At 41.2% G+C, this 23,809-nt stretch overlaps 1 protein-coding gene and 1 long non-coding RNA gene across 3 annotated transcripts in view; both read right to left on the reverse strand.

The window, feature by feature from the left end:
• LOC121862438 (protein NipSnap-like) overlaps positions 1-23,809 on the reverse strand; it is a 46,982-nt gene that overhangs the window by 6,384 nt on the left and 16,789 nt on the right. Inside the window, exon 6 of one of the 2 annotated variants that reach the window (XM_042360738.1) lies at positions 7,101-7,249. The exons of the other annotated variant lie outside the window; for it this stretch is intronic. Coding sequence (XP_042216672.1) covers positions 7,101-7,249 — 149 coding nt within the window. The remainder of the gene's footprint in view (positions 1-7,100; positions 7,250-23,809) is intronic. 2 annotated transcript variants of the gene reach the window in all.
• LOC121862439 lies at positions 1,204-7,094 on the reverse strand. Its single transcript, XR_006088228.1, has 3 exons — positions 5,029-7,094; positions 4,592-4,681; positions 1,204-4,531 (listed from the first exon to the last, which is right to left on the reverse strand). It is a non-coding gene; the product is annotated as an uncharacterized LOC121862439 (long non-coding RNA).

The raw sequence follows: 23,809 nt of genomic DNA on the forward strand, positions 1-23,809 counted from the left end.
TGTTGAAGACAGACATTGTGGTAAGCTAAATGACTCACGGTGTTCAGTGCGGGATTCTTTTTTCAGGAAAGCCGATTCTTTTAGGATAATATTTTATCACCCTGGCACCAAGTGATCCTAAATTATATGAGAAATGTGGTGAAAATGTATAAAGAAGTGAATCAAGGGTGAGGGAGCCACCCACCCATGCAGCCCCCCCCCCCCTGCTCCAAGATAAACATTCATCTTCCACATACAATATACTCCTACACTTATCTTTATAGTGTACAGTATACAGTTTTCTCTTTATTCATGAGACAAATTCTGTGGTTACTTACACACAACACTTTACAGTAAATAACAATCATCTCGGTGACAACCAGACTTATATGTCCGATTTTCAACCCCGAGAGTTCTGTTTCATATTGTCATGGGTTGCGTTGGGCCTACCCAGCGCAACCCATCCCAAATGTTTGTTTACAGTAGATAAGGGACCAGGCGAGCCGTGATTCTGTCATCGCTATTTCATTAGTGGATATGTGAGCTAGTCTATGGGAGGAGGAGGGGGAGATTGAGACTGTGTATTGTTCACCGTGTCTCACGCCCAAAACCGCATTTTAGTCAGTGGGCTTTAGACCTTGGGTTATAGAAGACCTCCTGCTCCGCGGACTTACGAACAGGGGCTATACAGTCCTACCAGTGCTACGAGTCTGTGTGTGCAAATCCCCGAGATTGTTGTTAAGTCCAGCGACAAGTTAACACATCCTGTAAAGGAAGTGATCAATGGTGAGGGCCTGTTTGCTATAAGAGCACTCCAGGCCGGCCTAATAGATCTAAACGATTAATTCTCCAGGTTGACAAACTCTCCCTTATAATTTACGGTACTGTGGCGTGAATGTGAGTGACTGACCTATCATGCAAATTATAAGTCCAGTGTATGGAATTGTGCCAAATAAACGTAAGTGCAATGATCTGCCCATATCTGTGATCCTATCTTATTATTACTAAAGGTAATGACTGATTGGTTGTAACAAAGTATAATCAATAACTTAGATGGATGTTGGAAATTAATGGAATTCATTAAATCATCATTTATCAAGTACACAATACATTGAATGCCGGAAGCAGAGTGAAATTCTACGTAGTGATACACCATAATCTCCTGGGTGAGTAACCAGTGTGAAGGTATCTGAGTTCTACGGTAAGAAAACCACTTTCCTGCATTTAAAACGTAACACATATTTTTTTATTGTTGATGTAATATTCTTTTAATAACCTTGTTACACACTTAAAGACCTTAGTTGTTGAAGTGCAGTAATAACATAACGACTGATTTTCTTTGAACAGTTCAGATGAGCAGTGTTACCCCCCCACCCCCCCTCATATATGGGGTGTTTTCGGACTTGGGTCTGCCTCAATTAGTCCGATTTTGAGAGAGAGAGAGACTGACTGGATAGGTAACAGCACTAGAAGGGTAAATGCTTGGGAACCCCTGATTGACAAAGTAGTTTCCTCCTAGTGCACACAAGATTCTGACAAATGATTATATTAGCTATGACTCCCACCAAATGTTTCAATCAATCTCTGAAGACATTGTAAGTTGTTTGATAAATAATACATAAATTAAGATCCAAGGAAAAATTGAAGCCTAAAATGTCATCTGTGATTGTATGGGTCAAGATAATTACATAACACCTATCACCTCACACACTCATAAAATATTGTATATATATAATAGAAAATAACAAATATAATACATTAACATGCAAAGATGACAAAAAGAAATAAAGCATAATATACTGAATATATAGAGAGAAAATAATCATGCAAATACTGAATACACATTAAGCCCAGTTTACCTCTAGTGCTATCTGGTGACAAGCAATATAATTTTCTTAATCACTAACATGTGTTTTGATTATTTTACTCATGGAGACACAGTCACATAACTCTTGCAATTACTGGATGAACTGAAGTTTGCCAGTCAAGAAATAATTCACTTGTATACTGTAAATATATAGCAGTTTACAAGGTTTTCCACTACTTCCATAATATTCTTTACTATAACACCCAAGTACTATATACTGTGCATCTATTGACTGTGTAAGCATGTCAAATTGTTTAAGTTACTTTGCATAATAATAGATTACACCAGTTATTACGTCTCTATGATTACACCAGTTATTACGTCTCTATGATTACACCAGTTATTACGTCTCTATGATTACACCAGTTATTACGTCTCTATGATCGTGATACTGTACTCGAGTCCAGCGGAAAGTACTGTGTCCCTGGTAAAGTAGTACTGTACTCCACTGTACATAGGGGAGACTGGTCAAATGAGCCTCCACCTGACCACCCACCCACATTGTTGACCAGATCTAATGCCATGGTCCTATGGTTCCCCAATCCTAATGGTAGAGTTAAGTTAGGTTGGGGTCTATTAGACTTGTAACTGTAAATGGGAATATAACAGAAGCTTAAGATGAAATAAAGAACTGGTAATTCAACATGGACAATATTTTGTAACACCCTACAAGACTTTACATTGATGTGACAAGTGATGACCTTATACTGTAAAAGCCTAAATATTCACATGTACTGCTCATTTTTCCAGGTATATTTCATAATACTGATTATATATCCTTCAAGTGGTGGTCACAAGTATTACTGATGCTGATGAAGATTAACAAATACTGTATATATTTTAACATAATTTCATTGATTAATGCCACTTGGACAGCCCAGGCTCTGTATTGGCTCAGCCATGTAAATATTATTATTATTATTCAGTCTGTATCTGTAGTTTTTGGATAAAAAAACTGTTTCAATATCAACATATGAAAAATATATGAACTAAATATTTCATTCAACTTCTCAGCTCAGGCTTTCCCCACTAAAATGCAGTGATTGTTAACAAAGAAAAACACCAACTACAGTACCTTTATTTGCTCTCAATTAATCAGTATAACATTATGTGTTCTACAACAGTGCAGTAAGTTCTCCTATAATGTGTGCTTTTATAGCACACATGAATGTATTATGGAACACATTTTATATAACATGATGCGATTTGGATATAACGCGACTTTGTAAACAGAACTGTCACAAGTAGGAATAAGCAGTAATGCAGTGTGCCACCCCCACAGTCTTTGTTTACCTCTCATATGCATCAGTTATGTTAATGTGGACTGTGCTTTATCTTAATATAGTACAGTACAGTATTGTATTAATGTTATTGCTTTTAATTACAATGCATGGCAAAAGTGTGAAGCATTCTGGGAGTGGTGGAAGTGAAAGTGAAGTAAAATGAAGAAAAGCTGTAACTCTAGAATAATAATTAGATGTGATTGTGGTATGAACCCTCACCTACTCCATCTTCTCTTCTTGTGGTGAATGTTAAAACATTCTTATAAGTTTATTTACATTCCTTGTAGTCAAAAGTGTTTGGATTTAATTTGTTTTTAATTAAAAGCTGTTAAGCAAGTCACACCCCACTACTTTATCATTTCTGTTCTGTACCCTCCTTCACACCTCCATTTTCTATCGTATAACAACGTAAACTAACACATTGTAACATGCATTTTTCCCCCTTTTCATGTTTTTATTCTATTATTGATCACATTAAACTAAAACACAGTTACTAAAAAATAACACCCAAAATAACAATACTGTATTATGCAAGTGAAAGTGGATCCCATGTCAGTCCTGTTGGTGTTCTTGAACTAGCTTCCCCATAAAGCAGTGTTTTCCAGGAACACAACTACCTGTACAGTACTACAATGTACAACTGACTGTACTGTGTTCCCCTTCCACAAGAAAGCCCCAAACATCCAAAAATGAATCACTTTCGACTTAGCCCTCTGGTTATTTACAAACATTACTGCTTCCTGGATGTCCATCCTCCTCACTCTGGCAGCCATAAGGAGTGTGACATGATGTTATTTCCACAATGCCTCCCATTGTCATGGTGACCACTGACGCCCCATACAATCTCCCCATCTCCTCCTTGTCTTCCCATTTACTGATTTAATTCTCTTTAAATTTACAGTTTTTGTCAATCTTTTTTTCTCATTCTCTCAGTATGTTTCCTCCACCTAACCAAACTCTGGTCCACTATTCACAAGACAGACACTTCCACACCTCCTCCACACTTTATTTCTTCTTATACAAAGAAAAACATCCAAAATATTGCTGTCAAGCAAGTCGTTTGTCTCTTCCTCTTCCAACTAAGAGCCATGGTTGACGGATTGACCAATGAAACAAAATATTTAAATTACCGAATATGGCTGCCAGACTGCAATTGATCCAACACATGTTTCACTAGTTCATATTCAAAGGTTACTCAGTCCATAAAACTAGTACAGAACATCTCCCGGCCTTCACGTATACTAGTGATGTTTCATGTACTACCCGGCACAACTTGCTAGTTACTGATGGATATTATGTGACAGTGAATCTCCTGGTGCCAGTCATCCACAGAAACAACTGTATAGGAGAAGACGACATCCACGATGATGATCCGTCTGTTTAGTTACTGTCACACTACAACCTCCCCTAGTGATGTGGCCTGTGTTACAACCTCCTCTAGTGATGTGGCCTGTGTTACAACCTCCCCTAGTGATGTGGCCTGTGTTACAACCTCCTCTAGTGATGTGGCCTGTGTTACAACCTCCCCTAGTGATGTGGCCTGTGTTACAACCTCCCCTAGTGATGTGTTAGCCAACCTCCCTAGTGATGTGGCTGTGTTTCCTCCCCTAGTGATGCCTCCCTAGTGATGTGGCCTGTGTTACAACCTCCTAGTGATATGAGCTGTGTCCACCTCCCTAGTGATGTGGCTGTGTTACAACCTCCTAGTGATGTGGCTGTGTTACAACCTCCCTAGTGATGTGGCCTGTGTTACCACCTCCCCTAGTGATGTGGCCTGTGTTAGCCTCCCTAGTGATGTGCCTGTGTTACAACCTCCCTAGTGATGTGGCCTGTGTTACCACCTCCCAGTGATGTGGCCTGTGTTACAACCTCCCCTAGTGATGTGAGCTGTGTTTCAACCTCCCCTAGTGATGTGGCCTGTGTTACAACCTCCCCTAGTGATGTGAGCTGTGTTTCAACCTCCCCTAGTGATGTGGCCTGTGTTACAACCTCCCCTAGTGATGTGAGCTGTGTTTCAACCTCCCCTAGTGATGTGGCCTGTGTTACAACCTCCTTACTTCATGTTTCTCACCACACTCCATTCTTCAATCTCTCTTTGCTCAATTTCATCTAAAAACCAATTCTCAGGCAAGATGTTAACTCCACACACTTTGCTTTGTTTTTATAAGACGATGATGTATCAGAGCTGACCTGGCACAAGTCTAAAGGCTGTGTACAGTATTAGATCTTACTGGTGATAATGATGTTAACTGTACAGTACTAGATTTTGCTAACCAGACTTCCATGTCACAGATACCTATATCAATTATTATATTAAAAGTTATTTTATAATTTGAATACCTAAAGATAAAAAAAAATAAGATAAAATCATGATCTATACAAATCTAGACGACTATAAAAAGTATTGGTCTTAGTCAAAATATCGAGTCCACTGATCTGATTTTGTGAGAATAAAAATCTTAAGAATTTCAGTCAGGTTCAGAGGATTGTTGTTTTTATAATGTTATTACTGCGCTTCAACAATTAAGTTTTTAAGCGTGTAACACGGTTAGTAACTCACTAGTCCAACAATAGTGAGATAGACTTATCAAAGAGTTATCAGTCATTGGTAATTTCTAATAATAAAAATTTTCAGTATGAAAGCGATTCTTTTTTCTGAATATAATCTGGTTAACTAACACGTGTACTGTATGTCACTGTGCTTTTAGCCGAGGTTGTTTACACTAATTATATAAAAAAAAGGAATAATTGCCCTGTGTATATTTGGTCAGGTTGGGAACACCACACATCCTCCTACATTACCTCTGAGCCATCCAGGGCTGCCACCCAGTACTGGCAACACAACCAAAGATATGGCAGCCAGACACAGTTAACCGAGGCAATTAATTTTGTTTTTTGTACAACTTGGGGTGTGAAGGTCACTACTGAACCCCCATCTCCCTTATGGATATGAAAAGAGTAATTCTTAAATATAATGAAACCTGAATTTTCTGATACAGGTAAACTATTGAATAATATTTACATTAGTTATGTCTAATCTTGTTTACATATAAACAATCTCTCTAGCAAATAGAAACACTGTACTATATAATAAAATATTCAGGTTCCATTAGTTTTATATCTTCCTCACATACAGAACATCACTGTTCTTAAACTCAGTTTAAACAGGAGGGGGGAAAGACTTTTCCCAGCAGCAAAATGATCAGTAGAAAAGATCACGAAAAACTCTCCCACGTTTTTCCTCAAAACTTGTCTAATTGTGAGATACACAACATGAGAAGGATTGCAAAATCAAGTGGACCCCAGTCTTAATAGTCCCCTAACTAACCTAACCATTAGGACTGGGTCCTATGAAGATGGTGTCCATTAGGACTGGGTTCTGCTTGCACGGGACCTGTTAGGAATGAGACCCATTCACCATATGAGAAGGTGTCCATACTGGGCCTCTGATTTTTCTCTATCTTTACTTTCCAGTGAAACACCTGTACACTGCCCTGAACCTTGGCAGGTACATAAACATCTGTCAAAATCTGATCAGATGTGAGGAACAAATGACATGAAGGATGGATGATACTGAAGCACACCGTTCAGCGGTATTTATATGTAAAAGAAACTACTCCCCTTACTATCTTACCAGGGACAAATACTCTCACAACACTGAATAACTTATACCGTACAAACACTGGCAGACAGGATGGTGGTAACACATACTATCTACCAAGTGGCTCTATGTGTACTGTATTAATGTTTAAAAATAGTTTTCAGCTGGAGTCCTCCTCCTCTTGTATAGCCTCCTTAAAGGTAAATGAAATTCCAGAAACAAATGCCAAAGAAATACATTACCCATAACTGTTCCTAAGAGCCATGACCAATTATCTGCACAGTTATATCACACAGCATTAGTCATGGCCAGAGCAAACCTTACTTTCTTCAACCTTACATTAGGTGACCACGTCAAGGTATTGGCTGACCTAATTTGTGGGGCTGAAGGAGTTGGGGAAGAGGATACGAGAGTAGTACTCCTCTATGAGGGGAACAGTGTAGGCAACAACCTCGTCCCAACCGGGTTTACGCCATGCAGATTCTCGGTTCTCCTTACGATCCTCCAAACTCTTGTAGCCTGGATATGGGAGCAGCATCACACAGCAACATTAGAGCTGAGCATGCAATGAATATCTTAAGGCTGATGTTATGATCATATGGTTACTTTGGTTCACTTACTGTTTGTAAAATTAAACATTTTTAATAAGAGCAATTTTGGACACAAACAATTCTTAAGGAACTCTTTTTAGATACAGAACTACCGAACTGTACAGCATTTAATGACACTGGATTTATGGTAACTTACTGGGCTTCTAAATTCAAGTTCCCAAATGTCAAACTGATCAAAATTGAAATTAAATGTAAACAAATTAATACCGTCACTAATTATCTTTAAGTAGATGTACCAGCAACACCACCAGAGTAACCAAGATAATCATACATTCAACATCAATCCTCAGTCATAAAAAAAAAAAAAATTAGGAATCTCTTCTGTAATCTTGCTGCCTATAACAAATAAAACAAAATCAACAAGTGTATGTCTTAACATGTTATTGAGTACTAGTATTAAAAAAAATAAATACTACTACTACAGTTTCTTAAATATAATGTGAGTATTACTTAACACCACTATTATTATTTCTTACTACAGTTAAGTGATGTGACTTGACACTACTGTACAGATATTACACAACACAGATCGTTAATTTGAAGATTTCATTTATGGTTCAATGGAGTGGTTTGGTGACCTTAACCTAACCTAAACTCTTCCTGTTCCACCCCATGAAGCTGGAAAAGGTGAAAGGTTCATTGTGGAAAGGAGAGAGAATATTGACCTCAGTGAAAATCCTGGAGTGAATTATCTTTGCCAATCATGGTGTTGGCTTCTAGTAGGGTGGCTCATACAGTCTACTCCAAACAATTTAATCATTATCTTCTTTGTAACTTTGGCAACTTGTCAAATACACTCAAATTCTAATAATTTCCAATCCAACCTAACCTAACCATCAGGAGTGAGTCTCATTCTAAAGGTTACTCAGTATTTATTCAGGTTGGAATTTATTCGTATAGGTTTACTAGATCTGCAACTTCACAGCTTCAAGGGTCAAATGTCTTGCAATTGTTCAATTATTTTTTAGGGTTTCTGTATGTTAGTTTGGCTATCACTTAGGTGCATTTTCATTGTTTGTGTTTAAGTGAAGCTGTTGCCACCTGTTTGTACATAAGCTAGGACCATTTGCTTGCCCTTACAGAGAAGCTACTTCCACTTGCTTGTACTTAAGCAAAGCTGTATGAAAAGTAATCCTCATCAAGTACACACAAGGGGGTAGACCAGGTGGTGGTTGAGGAGAGACACACAGGGAACAACTCAATATGGACACATTGTAATGAAAAGTGCGACTAAATTATTTGGCAAAAACTGATGTTAACTGCATAATATCCATATACAACTAACTTAAAAAAGCAATAAAGCATAGAACAATTATGGGCAACTCAATACAGTACAGCACTACACAAGAAAATAAAACTTGTGCAAGAACTTGCCTAAACTACAGAAAAGTAAAAGAAATAAAATATTTAGTGTACATGATACCATTCTTACTTACCAGACCCAGTATAACAACCATCACAGTACTGTCAACTACCTCTACTTAAGGGGTGGTCAAGGGTGTAGCATGCAACCAACAAAGTCATTATAATGAGCATGCGCCCCTTCACAAATATGACAAGTAATCCAACTGCATTCTTCTCACAGAGTTTTATAAAAAGCAATATCTGGCAGGAAATGTCTCGAAAATACCCTCTAAGAACTCAAGACACTGTGTACTACATGAGCGATGACAATTTGTGTAATTATTTCTAACATGCCACATCCTGCTTCTTGGTGTGGCCAATGCAACATTTCTCATACATCATGCTGTTGACCTGGTCACCACCTCAGTCCATTTTAACACCACAAGATACACATTGTTCCATGCAATCTGTGCAGTAACCTCCGGGAGAAAAAATTAATACAGAATATTATTACATCAACCTTTTAAATATTATCATTCTGTACTATGTATACATAGACAAGCTTCATTTATGTAAAGATGTTGTTTAATGCTTATGTAAATACAGCAAAGTACAGCAAAGTACACCAATCACGTGGGATACCATACTTGCAAAAATTAAATGGTCTCAATTTACGCGGGTTTCCTTTACGCGTTTGGTCATTTACGAGGCACCTGGCCAGACCGGCAATTATTATTTACGCGGGAAGCGGCGTGGGCAGAGTGCGCACTAGGTCGCCCAGTCAACAAAACATTCCCGAGTTCTGCACTCGCCACCCACCACAGCCGGCCCAAGTTAGTGATAGTGAGGAGATGGACTTTGACAAATAGGCCCTGTAAGCCTCTGTGGTGGATAGTGATACAGGTGATACAAGTGATACAGGTGAGGGCCAATAATCTGCCCTCTGCCTCGGAACAAACCCCCCATCCCCGTGTGCCCAGCCATCTCTTCTACTAACGTAAGTGTTAAAAACCTAATATTATTGATATTTCTCTTAAATATTAATTGTGTGTGCATACCATCATAAAATTAAGATGTTAGTTTTACTACAACATATGTATTGTGTCAGAAAAAGGGTAGTCTGGGGGTCGGCCCAGTCTCTATTTCAATTAATCCCATATGTTCTGTTATTTCGTTTACGCGTTTCTCATTTTACGCGGACCTCCACGGGTTTAATTGACCGCGTAAACCGAGACTATACTGTACAGTAGTTTAATAATCCTACTGCCATATGGCACCACCAAAATTGTGACCAAGTCCCAGGTTGCTGATCTGACTTTCTGCCTCATTTACACACAATTACAGTCTCAATTGTTTCTCTTACTTTGACAACATAAAATATACAGTACTCTATATCGTTTCTCACTAAATCTTTTTTCCATTTTTGTTTTATGATGAAATTTGTTTCTTCTTTTGATCCCCCCGCCCCCCATGTGGGTTGGTGACCTGTGCATGGGTGGGCTCACCCCCATAAAAAAATTTACTTATTGTTTCAGCACTTTCCAACACATTCTACAGAAGTCTTACACCGTACTCTCCAATGATCCCCTCATCCTTGAGGTGTGTGTGTCCCTTGTTCCAATCCACACAAAAGCAGAAGAGAAGTGAAGATTTCAAGTAAAGACACAGACAGACAGACAGTGTATGATAGACCAACCCTGACGTATACGAGTAGAACCCCCTCAGACACAGTCCCGTGTCACCTGACAACAGCCAAGAGATAATGACAGTCATTATAAATACAGGTATACCTCCTCAGTCTGCGTGGAATATTAAATCGCTATAGGGCCGACGAACTAAGTTCTCGCAAAAATAAGATCATATGTTGTGAAGGCTGTCCTGGGATGGGAGATGTCAAAACACTTGGTTTGTTGGCAAGTGGTGATATCTGGCAACTAAGCACACATCATGGCTTGTAGTCAGTGCGCCTCTGGCAACTGTGAGGGGAAGATTAATTGCGTGGGTTCCCGCGCCATGTGGCCGTGTTTTGTCTAGTTTAAGGTGCATTAACCCGACATAGTGGCCATCAGAGATGTCCAGGAGGGTTACTACAAGAGAAGATATTGCAGCAGTGATTGCATTGTACAAAGCAAACCATGTACCGAGACAAATTTCGGCTCGGACTGGTGTGGGGTTGCGTGTTGTTCAAAATCTTGTCAAGCGTTTCCGTGAGCTTGGAGAGGACGTGTTACCATCTCCATTACCTAAGTCTGGTAGGCCTAAATTATTGTCTCCACGGACACTTAAGGTTATTTCTCGACAAGTTCGGTCCAATCCCTCACTCACAGCACGTGATGTGAAAGAGAGAAACCCTTGTCTTTTGAGTCACATCTCGTTACGTTGTGTTCAACAAGCCCTGCACGATGACCTGGAATTTAAGAGCTTTCGTGCCTGCCGTAAACCTCTGTTGACGAGGAGACAGAAGGAAAATAGAGTGAAATTTTGAAAGAAATATGAAGTGTGGGATTTAGAGACATGGAGGAGTGTATTATGGTCGGATGAGGCTACATTTTCTGTGACTGGTAGTAGTGGAGGGAGGTGTACCCCCCACTCAGTACACTGTAAAGACTATTAAGCACCCGCCTCAGCTTATGGTTTGGGCTTCCTTTCATTATTATGGTGTTGGTGAACTAGTAATCCTCCTAAGAACCAGACAATGAATCAGTACAACTATCTTCAACTGCTCAGTGACTTCTTACCTGAATCATTTGATAAAGCTAAGGCAAGCCTTTTCATGCTGGAATGATTGCCCCATGCCACACTGCTAAAGGTGTCATACAGTGGCTCAAAGACTGTGAGGTACCTTTCTTTAATTTCTGGCCTGGCAGTAGAGCCCAGATCTTAAACCAATAGAAAATTTGTGGTCCATTGTTGTCGTTTGCAAGGCGTTGAGACATCATCAATCGAAGCTAGAGGCAGCCATCAAGGATACCTGGGCTAACTTGCCACATAACCTCTTGCAAAACCTTGCTGACAGTGTTCCTCAAAGGCTAAAAAACTGTCTGAAGCGCAGAGGAAACACTACAAAGTATTAATTGAAGTGGTAAGTGTTACTTGACTTTATTTATATAACATAATCGTAAATATGCATATTTTTTCAGCACACGATCTAACAATCCGCGCAGAATGCATACCACAGACTGGCTTAAATAAGTCATTATCTAAAGAAGACCTGTGCACTAGTGCTTCATCAATATATGAGGCCAGTTTGAGGGATGAAACATATAACATGGCTCACTATAAACTTATTGCACACAAAATTTCTATTTCAGAGTTTTTGGAGGCATTTAGATTTCTCATACACATTTCACTCAGTCTACAAGGTTAATGTCCACATACTCTTTAAAATCCTGAAATTGGGTGAGTAATAATCTCACAGTGAGGCATGACATGTATCAACCTTCAAGCTGCACTGGAAAATAAAATACTGCAGAAAGTGATACTGTATGCACTTATGCCCATCATGCCCCAGAGGTCAGTAATGGGTGCGTCATAATTTCTTGTGGTGTTATTTAAGAGACTTTTATTCAATTTAAGTACAGTATTATGGAATCCGTTCTATCACAACTAACATCCAAATACAGTGGAGTCACGACAATTCATGGTCCAGTACCAAAAGACATCATCAATTATCAAACCACAGTGTGTAGTGATATCCCTTTGCGGAACAATTGGTGCAGAGCATTTTTTACTTTCATTTACTGTATTTTGTCATTCTATTTATTCTTTTGTCTTAAATTAAGTGATTTTAGATATATATAAGGACTTGGGCTATGATAAAGTTGGATTTTAAACATTGTTCTGTAAGTACGATATGCACATAGCATGTGTTTTGACTTCCATACATTTTCGACTTATAAATGTCCTCAGGAACGGAATCCATTAATAACCCAGGGACCCCCTGTATTATCAATCTCTTGTTTACAGAGTGGTAACAGCTGACACCACTCTCCCCAACACAGTAAAGTTGCCAGCTCTCACCATCTCATGCACCATTGTTGTCACCCTTCATATGCAGTCAAATACCTAATTATTCACCTTATTTAATTTTTATGCAAATTACTCATTATATATTGTAGTTTTTCTATAGTAATATTTAATACAGATATTTTATATGATCAATGATATAACATACACCATAATAAGCTGTTCATACGAAAATATATAATATACATAAAGGGTGTGTGTGTGGGTGGTGTTGGAGGGTGTGTGTGGGTGGTGTTGGAGGGGGTGTGTTGGTGGTGTTGGAGGGTGTGTGTGGGTGGTGTTGGAGGGTGTGTGGGTGGTGTTGGAGGGTGTGTGTGGGTGGTGTTGGAGGGTGTGTGTTGGGTGGTGTTTGGAGGGTGTGTGTGGGTGGTGTTGGAGGGTGTGTGTGTGGGTGGTGTTGGAGGGTGTGTGTTGGTGGTGTTGGAGGGTGTGTGTTGGTGGTGTTGGAGGGTGTGTGTTGGTGGTGTTGGAGGGTGTGTGTGGTGGTGTTGGAGGGTGTGTGTGTTGGTGGTGTTGGAGGGTGTATTTTGGTGGTGTTGGAGGGTGTGTGTGTGGTGTTGGTGGGTGTTGGGTGTTGGTGGTGTTGGTGGTGTTGGAGTGTGGTGTGTTGGTGGTGTTGGAGGGTGTGTGTTGGTGGTGTTGGAAGGTGTGTGTTGGTGGTGTTGGAGGGTGTGTGTTGGTGGTGTTGGAGGGTGTGTGGGTGGTGTTGGAGGGTGTGTGTGGGTGGTGTTGGAGGTGTGTTGGTGTGGTGTTGGAGGGTGTGTGTGTTGGTGGTGTTGGAGGTGTGTGTGTGTTGGGTGGTGTTGGAGGGTGTATCGTTGGTGGTGTGGAGGGTGTGTGTGTGTGTGTGTGTGTGTTGGTGTTGTTAGGTGTTGGTGGTGTTGGTGGTGTTGGGTGTGTGTGTGTGTGTTGGTGGTGTTGGAAGGTGTGTGTTGGTGGTGTTGGAGAGTGTGTGTGTGTGTGTGTGTGTGTGTGTGTGTTGGTGGTGGTGGTGTGTGTTGGTGGTGTTGGAGGGTGTGTGGTGTGGTGTTGGAAGGTGTGTGTGTTGGTGGTGTTGGAGGGTGTGTGTGTGTGTGTGTGTGTGTGTGTGTTGGTGGTGTTGGAGGGTGTGTGTGTTGGGGTGTGGTGGTGTTGGAGGGTGTGTGTTGGTGGTGTTGGAAGGGTGTGTGTTGGTGGTGTTGGATGGAGTGTGTGTGTGTGTGTGTGTGTGTGTTGGTGGTGGAGGTGTGTGTGTGTTGGTGGTGTGTGTGTGTGTGTGTTGGTGGTGTTGGAGGGTGTGTGTGTTGGTGGTGTTGGAGGGGTGTGTGTTGGTGGTGTTGGAGGGTGTGTGTGTGTGTTGGTGGTGTTGGAGGGTGTATGTGTTGGTGGTGTTGGAGGGTGTGTGTGTGTGTTGGAGGGTGTGTGTGTGTGTTGGAGGTGTGTGTGTGTGTTGGAGGTGTTGGAGGGTGTGTGTGTGGGTGGTGTTGGAGGGTGTGTGTGTGTGTGTGTTTGTTGGAGGGTGTGTGTGTGTTGGTGGTGTTGGAGGGGTGTGTATGTGTTGTTGGTGTTGGAGGGTGTGTGTGTGTTGGTGGTGTTGGAGGGTGTGTGTGTGTGTTGGTGGTGTTGGAGGGTGTGTGTTGGTGGTGTTGGAGGTGTGTGTGTGTTGGTGGTGTTGGAGGGGTGTGTGTGTTTGGTGGTGTTGGAGGGTGTGTGTGTTGGTGGTGTTGGAGGGTGAGTGTGTGTTGGTGGTGTTGGAGGGTGTTGTGTTGGTGGTGTTGGAGGGTGTGTGTGTGTGTGTGTTGGTGGTGTTGGAGGGTGTGTGTTGGTGGTGTTGGAGGGTGTATGTGTTGGTGGTGTTGGAGGGTGTGTGTGTGTGTGTGTTGGTGGTGTTGGAGGGTGTGTGTTGTTGGTGTTGGAGGGTGTAAGTGTTGGTGGTGTTTGAGGGGTGTGTGTGTGTGTTGGTAATTTGACCCAAATTTTTAGTGCGACTGAGGCAGTTAGTAGGGTGCGGGTGGACATAAGTCGATTATGTCGTAAGTCGGGGAGGAGCTGTATACACACTTCAGAATTCATTCATTAACATTTGTAACTTTCCAGGTAAATTGTGCACTAGGGCAGTGAACATGATACAAGCTAATATCACATTCAGCAAGGATGGTTTTGCTATCCCATCTCCTGAGCTTTCATGTACATGTTCCATCTTTCAAGGACTGATGCACCTATTATTGGTATACATCTACCTTCAGTTGAAATTAATATAGTTAGGGGTTGAACTCATTGTAGCACATGTTCTACTGACATGCGGGACATTCTCGTGCTAACAATGTAATGATGTCATGCAAAAATATGCAGGAAGAACTATACAGCACAGGGCAAGGAAGAATGATGTACTGTACTCTGAACATGGCAGTCACCAAAATAATAATGATCTTGAAAGGGAAGCCATATCATGTATTAGTTATAATTCCAGTAACAGTAATAAAAGCTTTCATAAATACAGTAAAGTACAAGTCCGTAATTTTGTGAAACTGTTAATAAAAAAGCACGCGGTACAAGAACAAATTCATAAATTCACGAATCTTTAATCACAAGGCAAGGTAAGTTGAGATGGCAGAAAAACAGAAGAAGGATTTGGACCATTAACTTACTGTAATTTGACTGACATAAACATACAAGTACTGTACCTGACCCTTAAGTACCCCCTGTAGACAGGCCGGCATTCTTTGACATGCACAGTAAAATACTTTGAACCCTTATGTTGTGACATCACTTGCCAAGTAGCCAATAACAACACATCTAGCCTCCAACAGCCAATGAACAGTAAGTCAAGATTTCTTGCCTAGTACAGTAACAACAATCTCTGGATATCTCTCAAGCTCACCTTAAAGTATTTCCATCAACTGACCTCACTTGTGTTCTTGTTTGCATGACATATGTTTGATTTTATTTTATTCACACACAAACCAGCGAGGCGTTGTGTTGAGACAGCAGGTGTGGTGACAAAGGACTGTACAAGTATGAGTAGTGAATGGAGAGAAAAGTTGTTGGCTCACAATGGTTGGTTGAACTCATCCTATTTTACCTAAAACAATTAAGGAAATGAAGTTTGTGAGGTGATAAGATTGCAAAGGCACCAGGAATTATATATAATATGTGGTACAGTATTTTACTCTAGTGTTACCAATTAAAAAAAACAGATGAAGTAAACAGAGAAGAAAAGAATAAAAAGAAGAAAGAGAAATAAGACAAGAAAAGAGGAAGATTGAACAGAAAAAGGGAATATATTGAGCAGGTAGAAAATCTAATTAGCTTAATAAAAAAACCTTTCAGGACTTTGTCCCTGTCTGACTACTGTTTAATCGTAGTAGTCGTAAATAGTACAGTAGTAGTACAGTACTAGTAGTAAATAATGTAGTACTAGTACCTGTAGTAGTAATAGTAGTAGGGAAATACAAGCTCTGTCTGAGCATTGCTGGAACTACCTGATGCGCACTATCCCTGATATCGGACCCCTCCTCCACCCTCTGGAAGAAGCTATCAGCGTCAATTTCATTCCCAAATTATTGAAACATCTTCACTTAATACCAGCAGAAAGATCACTCCTAGCACTACCACCGAGACTGGGAGGAATGGGATTGACCAATCTAGAGGAGATTGCGCATCGAACATCAAAACTCAGTTAAGCTCACGGCAGCCCTCACGGACCACATAATAGTTCAGAACGCAACAGGGGAGGTGGATACCAGCGAAGTAAACAAGATTTGAAGTTCCATTACGACAGAACAACAGCACGGGCAAAGTGATAAGTTGCAGCAACTGTTGCTGCAAGTACCAGAGAATTTGAAAAAAGTAGCTATAGCGGGAGGTGAGGCCCCGAACTGGTTAACACGCCACCAATAAGGGCAAATGGTTTCAGTCTCAATAAACAAGAATTTACAGATGCCAATGTTCTACAGATGCGGTAGGCCAGTTCAGGTTTGCCCTCCCAATGTGTTGTGGCTCTTCTATGACGTCGATCATGCCATGGTGTGCAAGAAAGGGGCTTCATATGCATGAGGCATGACGAAGTAAGGACCTCACAGCAAATATGTTGAAGGAAATCTGCGATGTCATGGCAGAACCGACCTCCTTCCATTGGATGGTGAGAATTTCCAACATAGGACTTCAAACACATCCATAAGCCCATGTTGAAGTCAGTGCTCGGAGTCTGGGCGAGGACAGCCAGCCTTCTTCGACATCAGGATTTTTATCCATGGCCGCTTGTCACCGTAACTTAGCTCTCGATACTGCACACAAGAGGAATGAGAGCGACAAGATAAGGGCATATGGGAGAGAATTCAGAACGTTGATCAAGGCAGCTTCACCCTCTAGTGTTCACAACCTCTGGTGGGATGGGACCAAGTGCAAGATGCTTCTCACGCCAGACTCATGGAGGTGATCTCGAACAGAAGCAGCAGCCCAGAAGTTATGTTACAGCCTGGATGAGATGTCGACTGTCCTTCTCTCTCCTTAGGTCGGCTCTGCTCTGCCTTAGGAGCGAGAGCTTCGGCCCCAAAGCCGACAACAGTTACAGCAGATATTGACTGGCAACAGTCACTGAGTGTTGCGTAGATTCTGCTCAACTAACTCAACACAGCTAGGGTAGCTGCTTATGTATTAGGATAATTAATTTTAAGTTAATAAAATGGCAGCAAAGGTGTGGCTATTAGGGGAGGATGGAGGCCATTAAAAAAAATAATAATACAGTAGTAGTAGTACCAGGTAATTATAATAAAAGGAATAGTAGTAATAGTAGTAGTAGTAAATATAGTACAGTAGTAAAGAAAAAGTAAAAGTTTTAAAAGTAATAATAGTATTAGTAGCAATTGTGAATGTGTGGTGTGTGAAGTGATCTCGGTGTCATCCACCTGTGTACCTCCCGAGTGGACATTGGTAATAGTCATTGGAGAGCCGAGGACTGGCTAGGAGGTGCCGTTAGTGCCGCATAGGCCGTGGATTGTAATTCAAGCCAGTCAAGTGTGTTAACCGTTCCGCCTGCTTCATCTCGCCTCACCCCACTCAGCCCCATCTCACCTGTCGGCCAGCCAACCGTCCCTGGCCCACACCACAACTTACCCTCCTGGACTCAAACCTCAACCTTTCCCACTGCTCTCCCCTCCCAGACTGACACCATGACTGGCAACTGTGGGTGTCCTTTGCTCTGGCCGGAATCAGAAATGCACAATCTGTATTTGTGTGAGAAATAACATACGTTGTGTAGGTTATAGGAAAAGGACCAGCTGTTAAAATCCCTCAGGCAGGGATCCGTCACCTGGCATCCTGGACAATAACATTGAACTCACTCAGTCGGAAAATACTGTTCAGGGGATAAATGAGTCAACATATTGGAAAGGCATGTCAGGGGAAGATGCAGAGAAGTGGGTCAAAAAAGCCTACTAAGAAGTTATCAGGTGGTCGCCAGCTAACCTCTTTGAACCACCTAAGTGTGCAACTACCAAAGAAATGATCAGGAAGAGGACTCTCTTCAAATACAATTACACTCATGACAGCTCCCTGACCCCATTACCTCTTCAAATACTAGCAATAATACCCTCACCTTTCTGCTAGAACACACGCAAGGATTAAGTGCAAGGAAAATGTGGCAGCAATGAAGAGAAGATTGACAATGTGGCAGAAGGGGGCTCTTGGTGGTCTCCTACGCGAGGCAAGAACACTGCAGGAGAGACTAAAATTCATAGGAGATGGAAAGTAAGTCACTGAGGATGTTGCCAGAAAGTTTGTTAACAAGATGGGTGTGGGAATGGTGTTCTCGGCAGTAAGATCTCTCGCAGAGGAATCTTCCGGTGGTGTTCTGCTAATAAACAGAGAGATATTACAACAACTTAAGGAAAAACATTCCCCTGCAACTGCAAAGCATCAGGTTCCAGGAAGCCTATATCCCGCCAAATGCTGTCATGTTCGAGAAAATAACAGGAGGGATGGTGTAGAAAAAAAAGCACTGAAGATTCAGGGAGGAGCTGGCCCTCCAGGCCTTGATGCAGACAGTTGGAGAGTCATCCTCAGCACTAACAAGTTTGGTACCGCAGCAAGTGATCTCTGCAATGCCAATGCCACTGCCACCCTTGCAAAAAAGCTTGCAACCTCTTGCTGCCATCACTTGCAAGCATTGATGACCTGCCTCCTAATACCCGTGGGTAAAAATTCAGGATGTAGGCCTACGCTGACATATGCTGACAACCTTACAGGAGCAGGAAAAGTGGGACATCAAAAAGTGGTGGGGCCTGATAACACCACATGGTCCACAAATAGGGTACCACCCAAACGCCAGCAAGTCCTTCCTCATTGTGAAGCTAGAACACTATGAACGAGCAATGGAGGTGTTCAGCGGAAGTTTGGTAAAAATAACGAAGGGAAGGCCAAAGACACCTAGGTGCAGTAATTGGCACGAATGACTTCAAGACCGATTATGTAACAGGAAAGGCAAAGGAGTGGGTGAAGGAAATCCAAGCTCTGTCTGAGATCGCTAAAACTGAGCCACATGCAGCGTTTGTGGCATTCACCTACGAACCCAAGCATCGCTGGAATTATCTGATGCGCACTATCCCTGATGTCGACCCTCCTCCACCCTCAGGAAGAAGCCATCAAGGTCACTTTTATCCCAACACTAGTGAAAAGCCCCTATTTAACCCCAGTGGAAAGGTCACTCCTTGCACTACCACAGAGTCTGGGAGGAATGGAGCTGACTAATCCAGAGGAGCTTGCTGCCACAAAACATCAGAACTCAGTCAAGCTCACACGGCAGCCCTCACTGAGCACATAATAGCTCAGAACGTAACAATCGGTGGATACCAACGAAACAAACATGATTCAACGGCCTATTATGATAGAACGGCAGCACACTCAGTGATAAACTTAAACAACTGATGCTGCAATTGTCAAAGAACTTAGAAAAGAAACAAGAAGCTATAGTGCAGGAGGTGGACGCCTCAAACTGGCTAACAGTGCTACCGATAAGGACAAAAGGTTTCAGCCTTAATAAACAAAAATTCACAGATGCTATTGCCCTAAGGTACAGTAGGCCAGTAGAAAGTCTGCCCTCCCAATTCGTGTGTGGCTCTTCCTATGACATTGACCACGCTATGGTGTGCAAGAAGAGGGGCTTCGTATGCACGAGGCATGACGAAGTAAGGGATCTCACAGCAAATTTACTGAAGGAAATCTGCCATTAGACGGTGAGAACCTCCATCACAGGACACATCCAACGAAGCCCGTGTGGATGTCAGTGCTCGAGGATTCTGGACGCAGGAACAGCGAGCCTTTTTTGACATCAGGATTTTCTACCCCATGTGGATGTCAGTGCTCGAGGATTCTGGACGCAGGAACAGCGAGCCTTTTTTGACATCAGGATTTTCTACCCCATGGCCGCATGTCACTGTAACTTGTCCCTTGATGCTGCACACAGGAGGAACAAGAATGACAAGATCAGGGCATATGGGGAGAGAATTCAGAACGTTGATCAATGCAGCTTCACTCCTCTAGTGTCCACAACCTTTAGTGGCATGGGACCAAGTGCAAGATGCTTCTATGCCAGACTCGTGGAGGTGCTATCTGAATGGAAGCAGCAGCCCAGAAGTTGTGTTACAGCCTGGTTGTGATGTTGACTGTCCTTCTCCCTCCTTAGGTCTGCATTGCTCTGCCTCAGGGAACGAGATCTTCGGCCACAAAGCCGACAAGTCGCAGATATTGACTATGAGGCAACAGTTACTGAATGCCGCATAAATCTGTGGCTCAACTAGCTCAACACAGCTAGGGTAGCTACTTACGTACAGTATTAGGATATTAAATTTTAAGGTAATAAAATGGCAGTGAAGGTGTGGCTATTGGGGGAGACTGGAGGCCACGTTCAAAAAAGTAAATACGTAGTACAGTATAGTTGTAGTCGTAAAGTAGTACTGTTACTAGTAGTAGTAGTAGTCGTAAAGTAGTACTGGAGTAGCAGTACAGTGATATCTCCGTTCGACGAAGCAATTAGTGCAGAGCACTTCCGGGAATGAGAGATTTCCGGGTAACGAGACGACTCTCTCGGAGCTGGAAAAAAAAATCACTCGTCCCAGAATTTTCCGGGTAACAGAAAAATTTTCTCGTTAGTTCCAGAAAATGTACTCGGTTTTCATCTCTCAAACCCGGAAAAAACTACCCCATCCCCGGAATTTTTCAGGTACCGGGAAAATGTTTTCGGAATTTTCCGGAAAATGTGCCCCCCGGAAAATTGTTCCGAAAGCAGAAATTTGCTTTGGGAACGATTTTCCGAGAAAATTTCAATTCTGGCTATCGGAGAGTTCCGAGTTTGAGGGATTCTGGTTAATGGAGATACTGTATTAGCAGTAGTAATAAATAGTACAGTAGTAATAATAGTAGTAACAGCTATAGTAGTTAGACAAATCATTTTAATGTCATGACTTTCTTTGGCAAGGTGGGTGAGCCTCTCAACCATACATGTGCAGCACCCACCTCAGTAAATATGCAACAACCATTCCATAAAACACCATATATTACCATACACATACTTCTACCAAGAAACTACAGGGACATCTGATTCTGTGCCTACACACACACATTGAGACCACTCAAAGCAAAAACCATTTCTACAGATATTTCGAGTACAGTATCCTGAACTGTGGGCATCAAGATTACAATACGTAACATAGAAGATTACTGCAGCTTATATTAAAGTCAATTATATACACTGGTCTCCACATCTAATGACAGAACACATGCATCACCCCCCCTCCCCAAGTGCTTATTTAATAGTTCTCTCACATACTGGAACAATTTGAAGGTTTATATATTCCTAAAAGCTTCTTATTATTGTCACAACATTACTTATATTTAAATAGAAAATTCTAAAAATTGCCCAGGTTACTTTTTCTACCATGGTGGGTGAATTCCTCATTTACGTTCAAGTAGTAAGACCACTCAATAGAATTCAGTGATATGTTTACACATCAATAAGTTACTTCATTTCCTGCCACCAATAGCATATCCAATATTCATGTTAAAATAAGTTAAATTCCATCTCTGTATCTCAGGCAACATCTGTAATGCCTAATATTCACAACAACCAATGACTCCAGGGCATACAGCTGTAGACGAGGAAGTACAGAACAGTACAGTATAGATAAATGATTACAAACAATTATCATCAGGAACCTGGGGGGAGAAATGCATAAGTGATCCCAGCTGTTGTCTTCATTAATGTACTACAATGAGGATCAAACAATCACATCACTTGGGAACATCTATCACATGTTAAAATCATATCAAGATACAGTACTTGATTCTGGTAATTAATGTATGTGATTGACGAACCAGAACCAACTCTAACTGGTGCAGAAGCGTACATTAGGGGTAAGGGCATGTCAGTACTGGTAATAATAAGTACACAGTATTGAGTAGTGTATTTATCTCAAGATGATTTAATTCAATTCTTAAGAATATTCCAAGGTACAGTAGTGGATATTAAAAAAAACTATGATTTCAGATAAAAATACTCTTATACCAATTAGATTTATCTTAAATCAAACCAAATGTCAATGTAGCCAAAAAAAGGAAATATTAAAACAATAATAATTGTTAATTAAAGTAACACTATCATGCATTGTATAATAACACTTGCAAAAAATATAATCACAACGGAAGCATGCATACAGTGATCCCTCAGTTAACGAGCGCCTCGGTTAACGAATTACCTTCCATAAGATTCTTCACTTCGGTTAACGAGCAATACCTCGATTAACGAATTCCTTACGAACGCCCCTCAACATGTTATCGCTTGCTCACTAGCTGTTGTATTAGTCCGCCAATAAGTAATCGGTTCTAGGGCTTAAATTCCTTACCATTTTAGTAAACATCAAGAAGGTTGTACTATTCAATCATTTTAAAAGTTTTATTAAATTTTTTAGTCATTTTAACAATTATTGAACATAACTGAAGTATAGGAAACTAGTTTTATGCGCGCCAAACAGCCACTCAACACACCAAGCTTGGCGTCAGTTTGTTTACAGGTTCAGAGGAAGGAACATCTTGTTTGAGACTCTTCAACATAAACTTTTTTTCTGTGTTTCCAGTCAAATTATTGGTTATTGTGAAATATATTTTACATATTGATAATATATAGCGCAGTGCAGTGTTGATTTAAAGAAAATAATCTTGAATTACACCAAGTGAGCTTAAATTTTATGGGTGAAATGGCAGCTTGGGGTGACTCTTCCACCCCAATGCCTTCTCTTCTCCCTTCTCCTCCACCCCCATTGTAATTCCCATCATCAACAACCAGGAGCCTTCTACATGCACACCTCAAAGTGAGTGTACTTTACTGCATTTATTTTTCGTTTGTATGTAATTTTCGGTGAGCTGGAACCAATTACTTGTACCCAAAAACCCATTGAAACAATGGTTTCGATTAACCAATTTTTCGGTTAACGAGCAACCTTCTGGAACGAATTGTGCTCGTTAACCGAGGGACCACTGTATATATATATATATACATATAGAAGGAAGGAAGTAAGGAAGAATAAGAAAGCCACACACACTTTCCTTCATTTGTTGTCACACATTCAGTCTTGCTGCTGTACCACATGTGTTTTACTATGGTACCCTGATGTCCATCTGGTTTAACCTTGAGTGCTTCCCACAAGCCAACACAGCTTTTCCCAAAGTCCACTTAAGTTTTATATTCACTGGTTATTTACACACTACTGCTCCTTCATTTGTTGTGACCTCCCACTCCCTTCTTGGTCTTCTCTCACCATCTTCCTCATAAACTCTTTTAGTCAACCTCTCACTTTCCATTCTCTATACAACCTCAACAAACCCTGGTCAGCTCCCTCATACCTCTGTCACTAATTTCGGAACAGTGATATCTCCGTTAGCCGGAATAGTGATATCTCCGATAGCCGGAACAATCGGTGCAGAGCACTTCCGGGAAGGAGAGATTTCCAGGTAATTAGACGACTCTCTCAAACCCGGAAAAATATCCCTCATCCCCGGAATTTTCCAGGTACCCGAAAATTGTTCTCACAATTTCCGGAAAATGTGCCTTATTTTCATCTCTCAAACC

The sequence above is a fragment of the Homarus americanus genome, unplaced genomic scaffold (assembly GCF_018991925.1).
Source record: "Homarus americanus isolate GMGI-L3 unplaced genomic scaffold, GMGI_Hamer_2.0 scaffold31037, whole genome shotgun sequence".
Lineage (NCBI taxonomy): Eukaryota > Metazoa > Arthropoda > Malacostraca > Decapoda > Nephropidae > Homarus > Homarus americanus.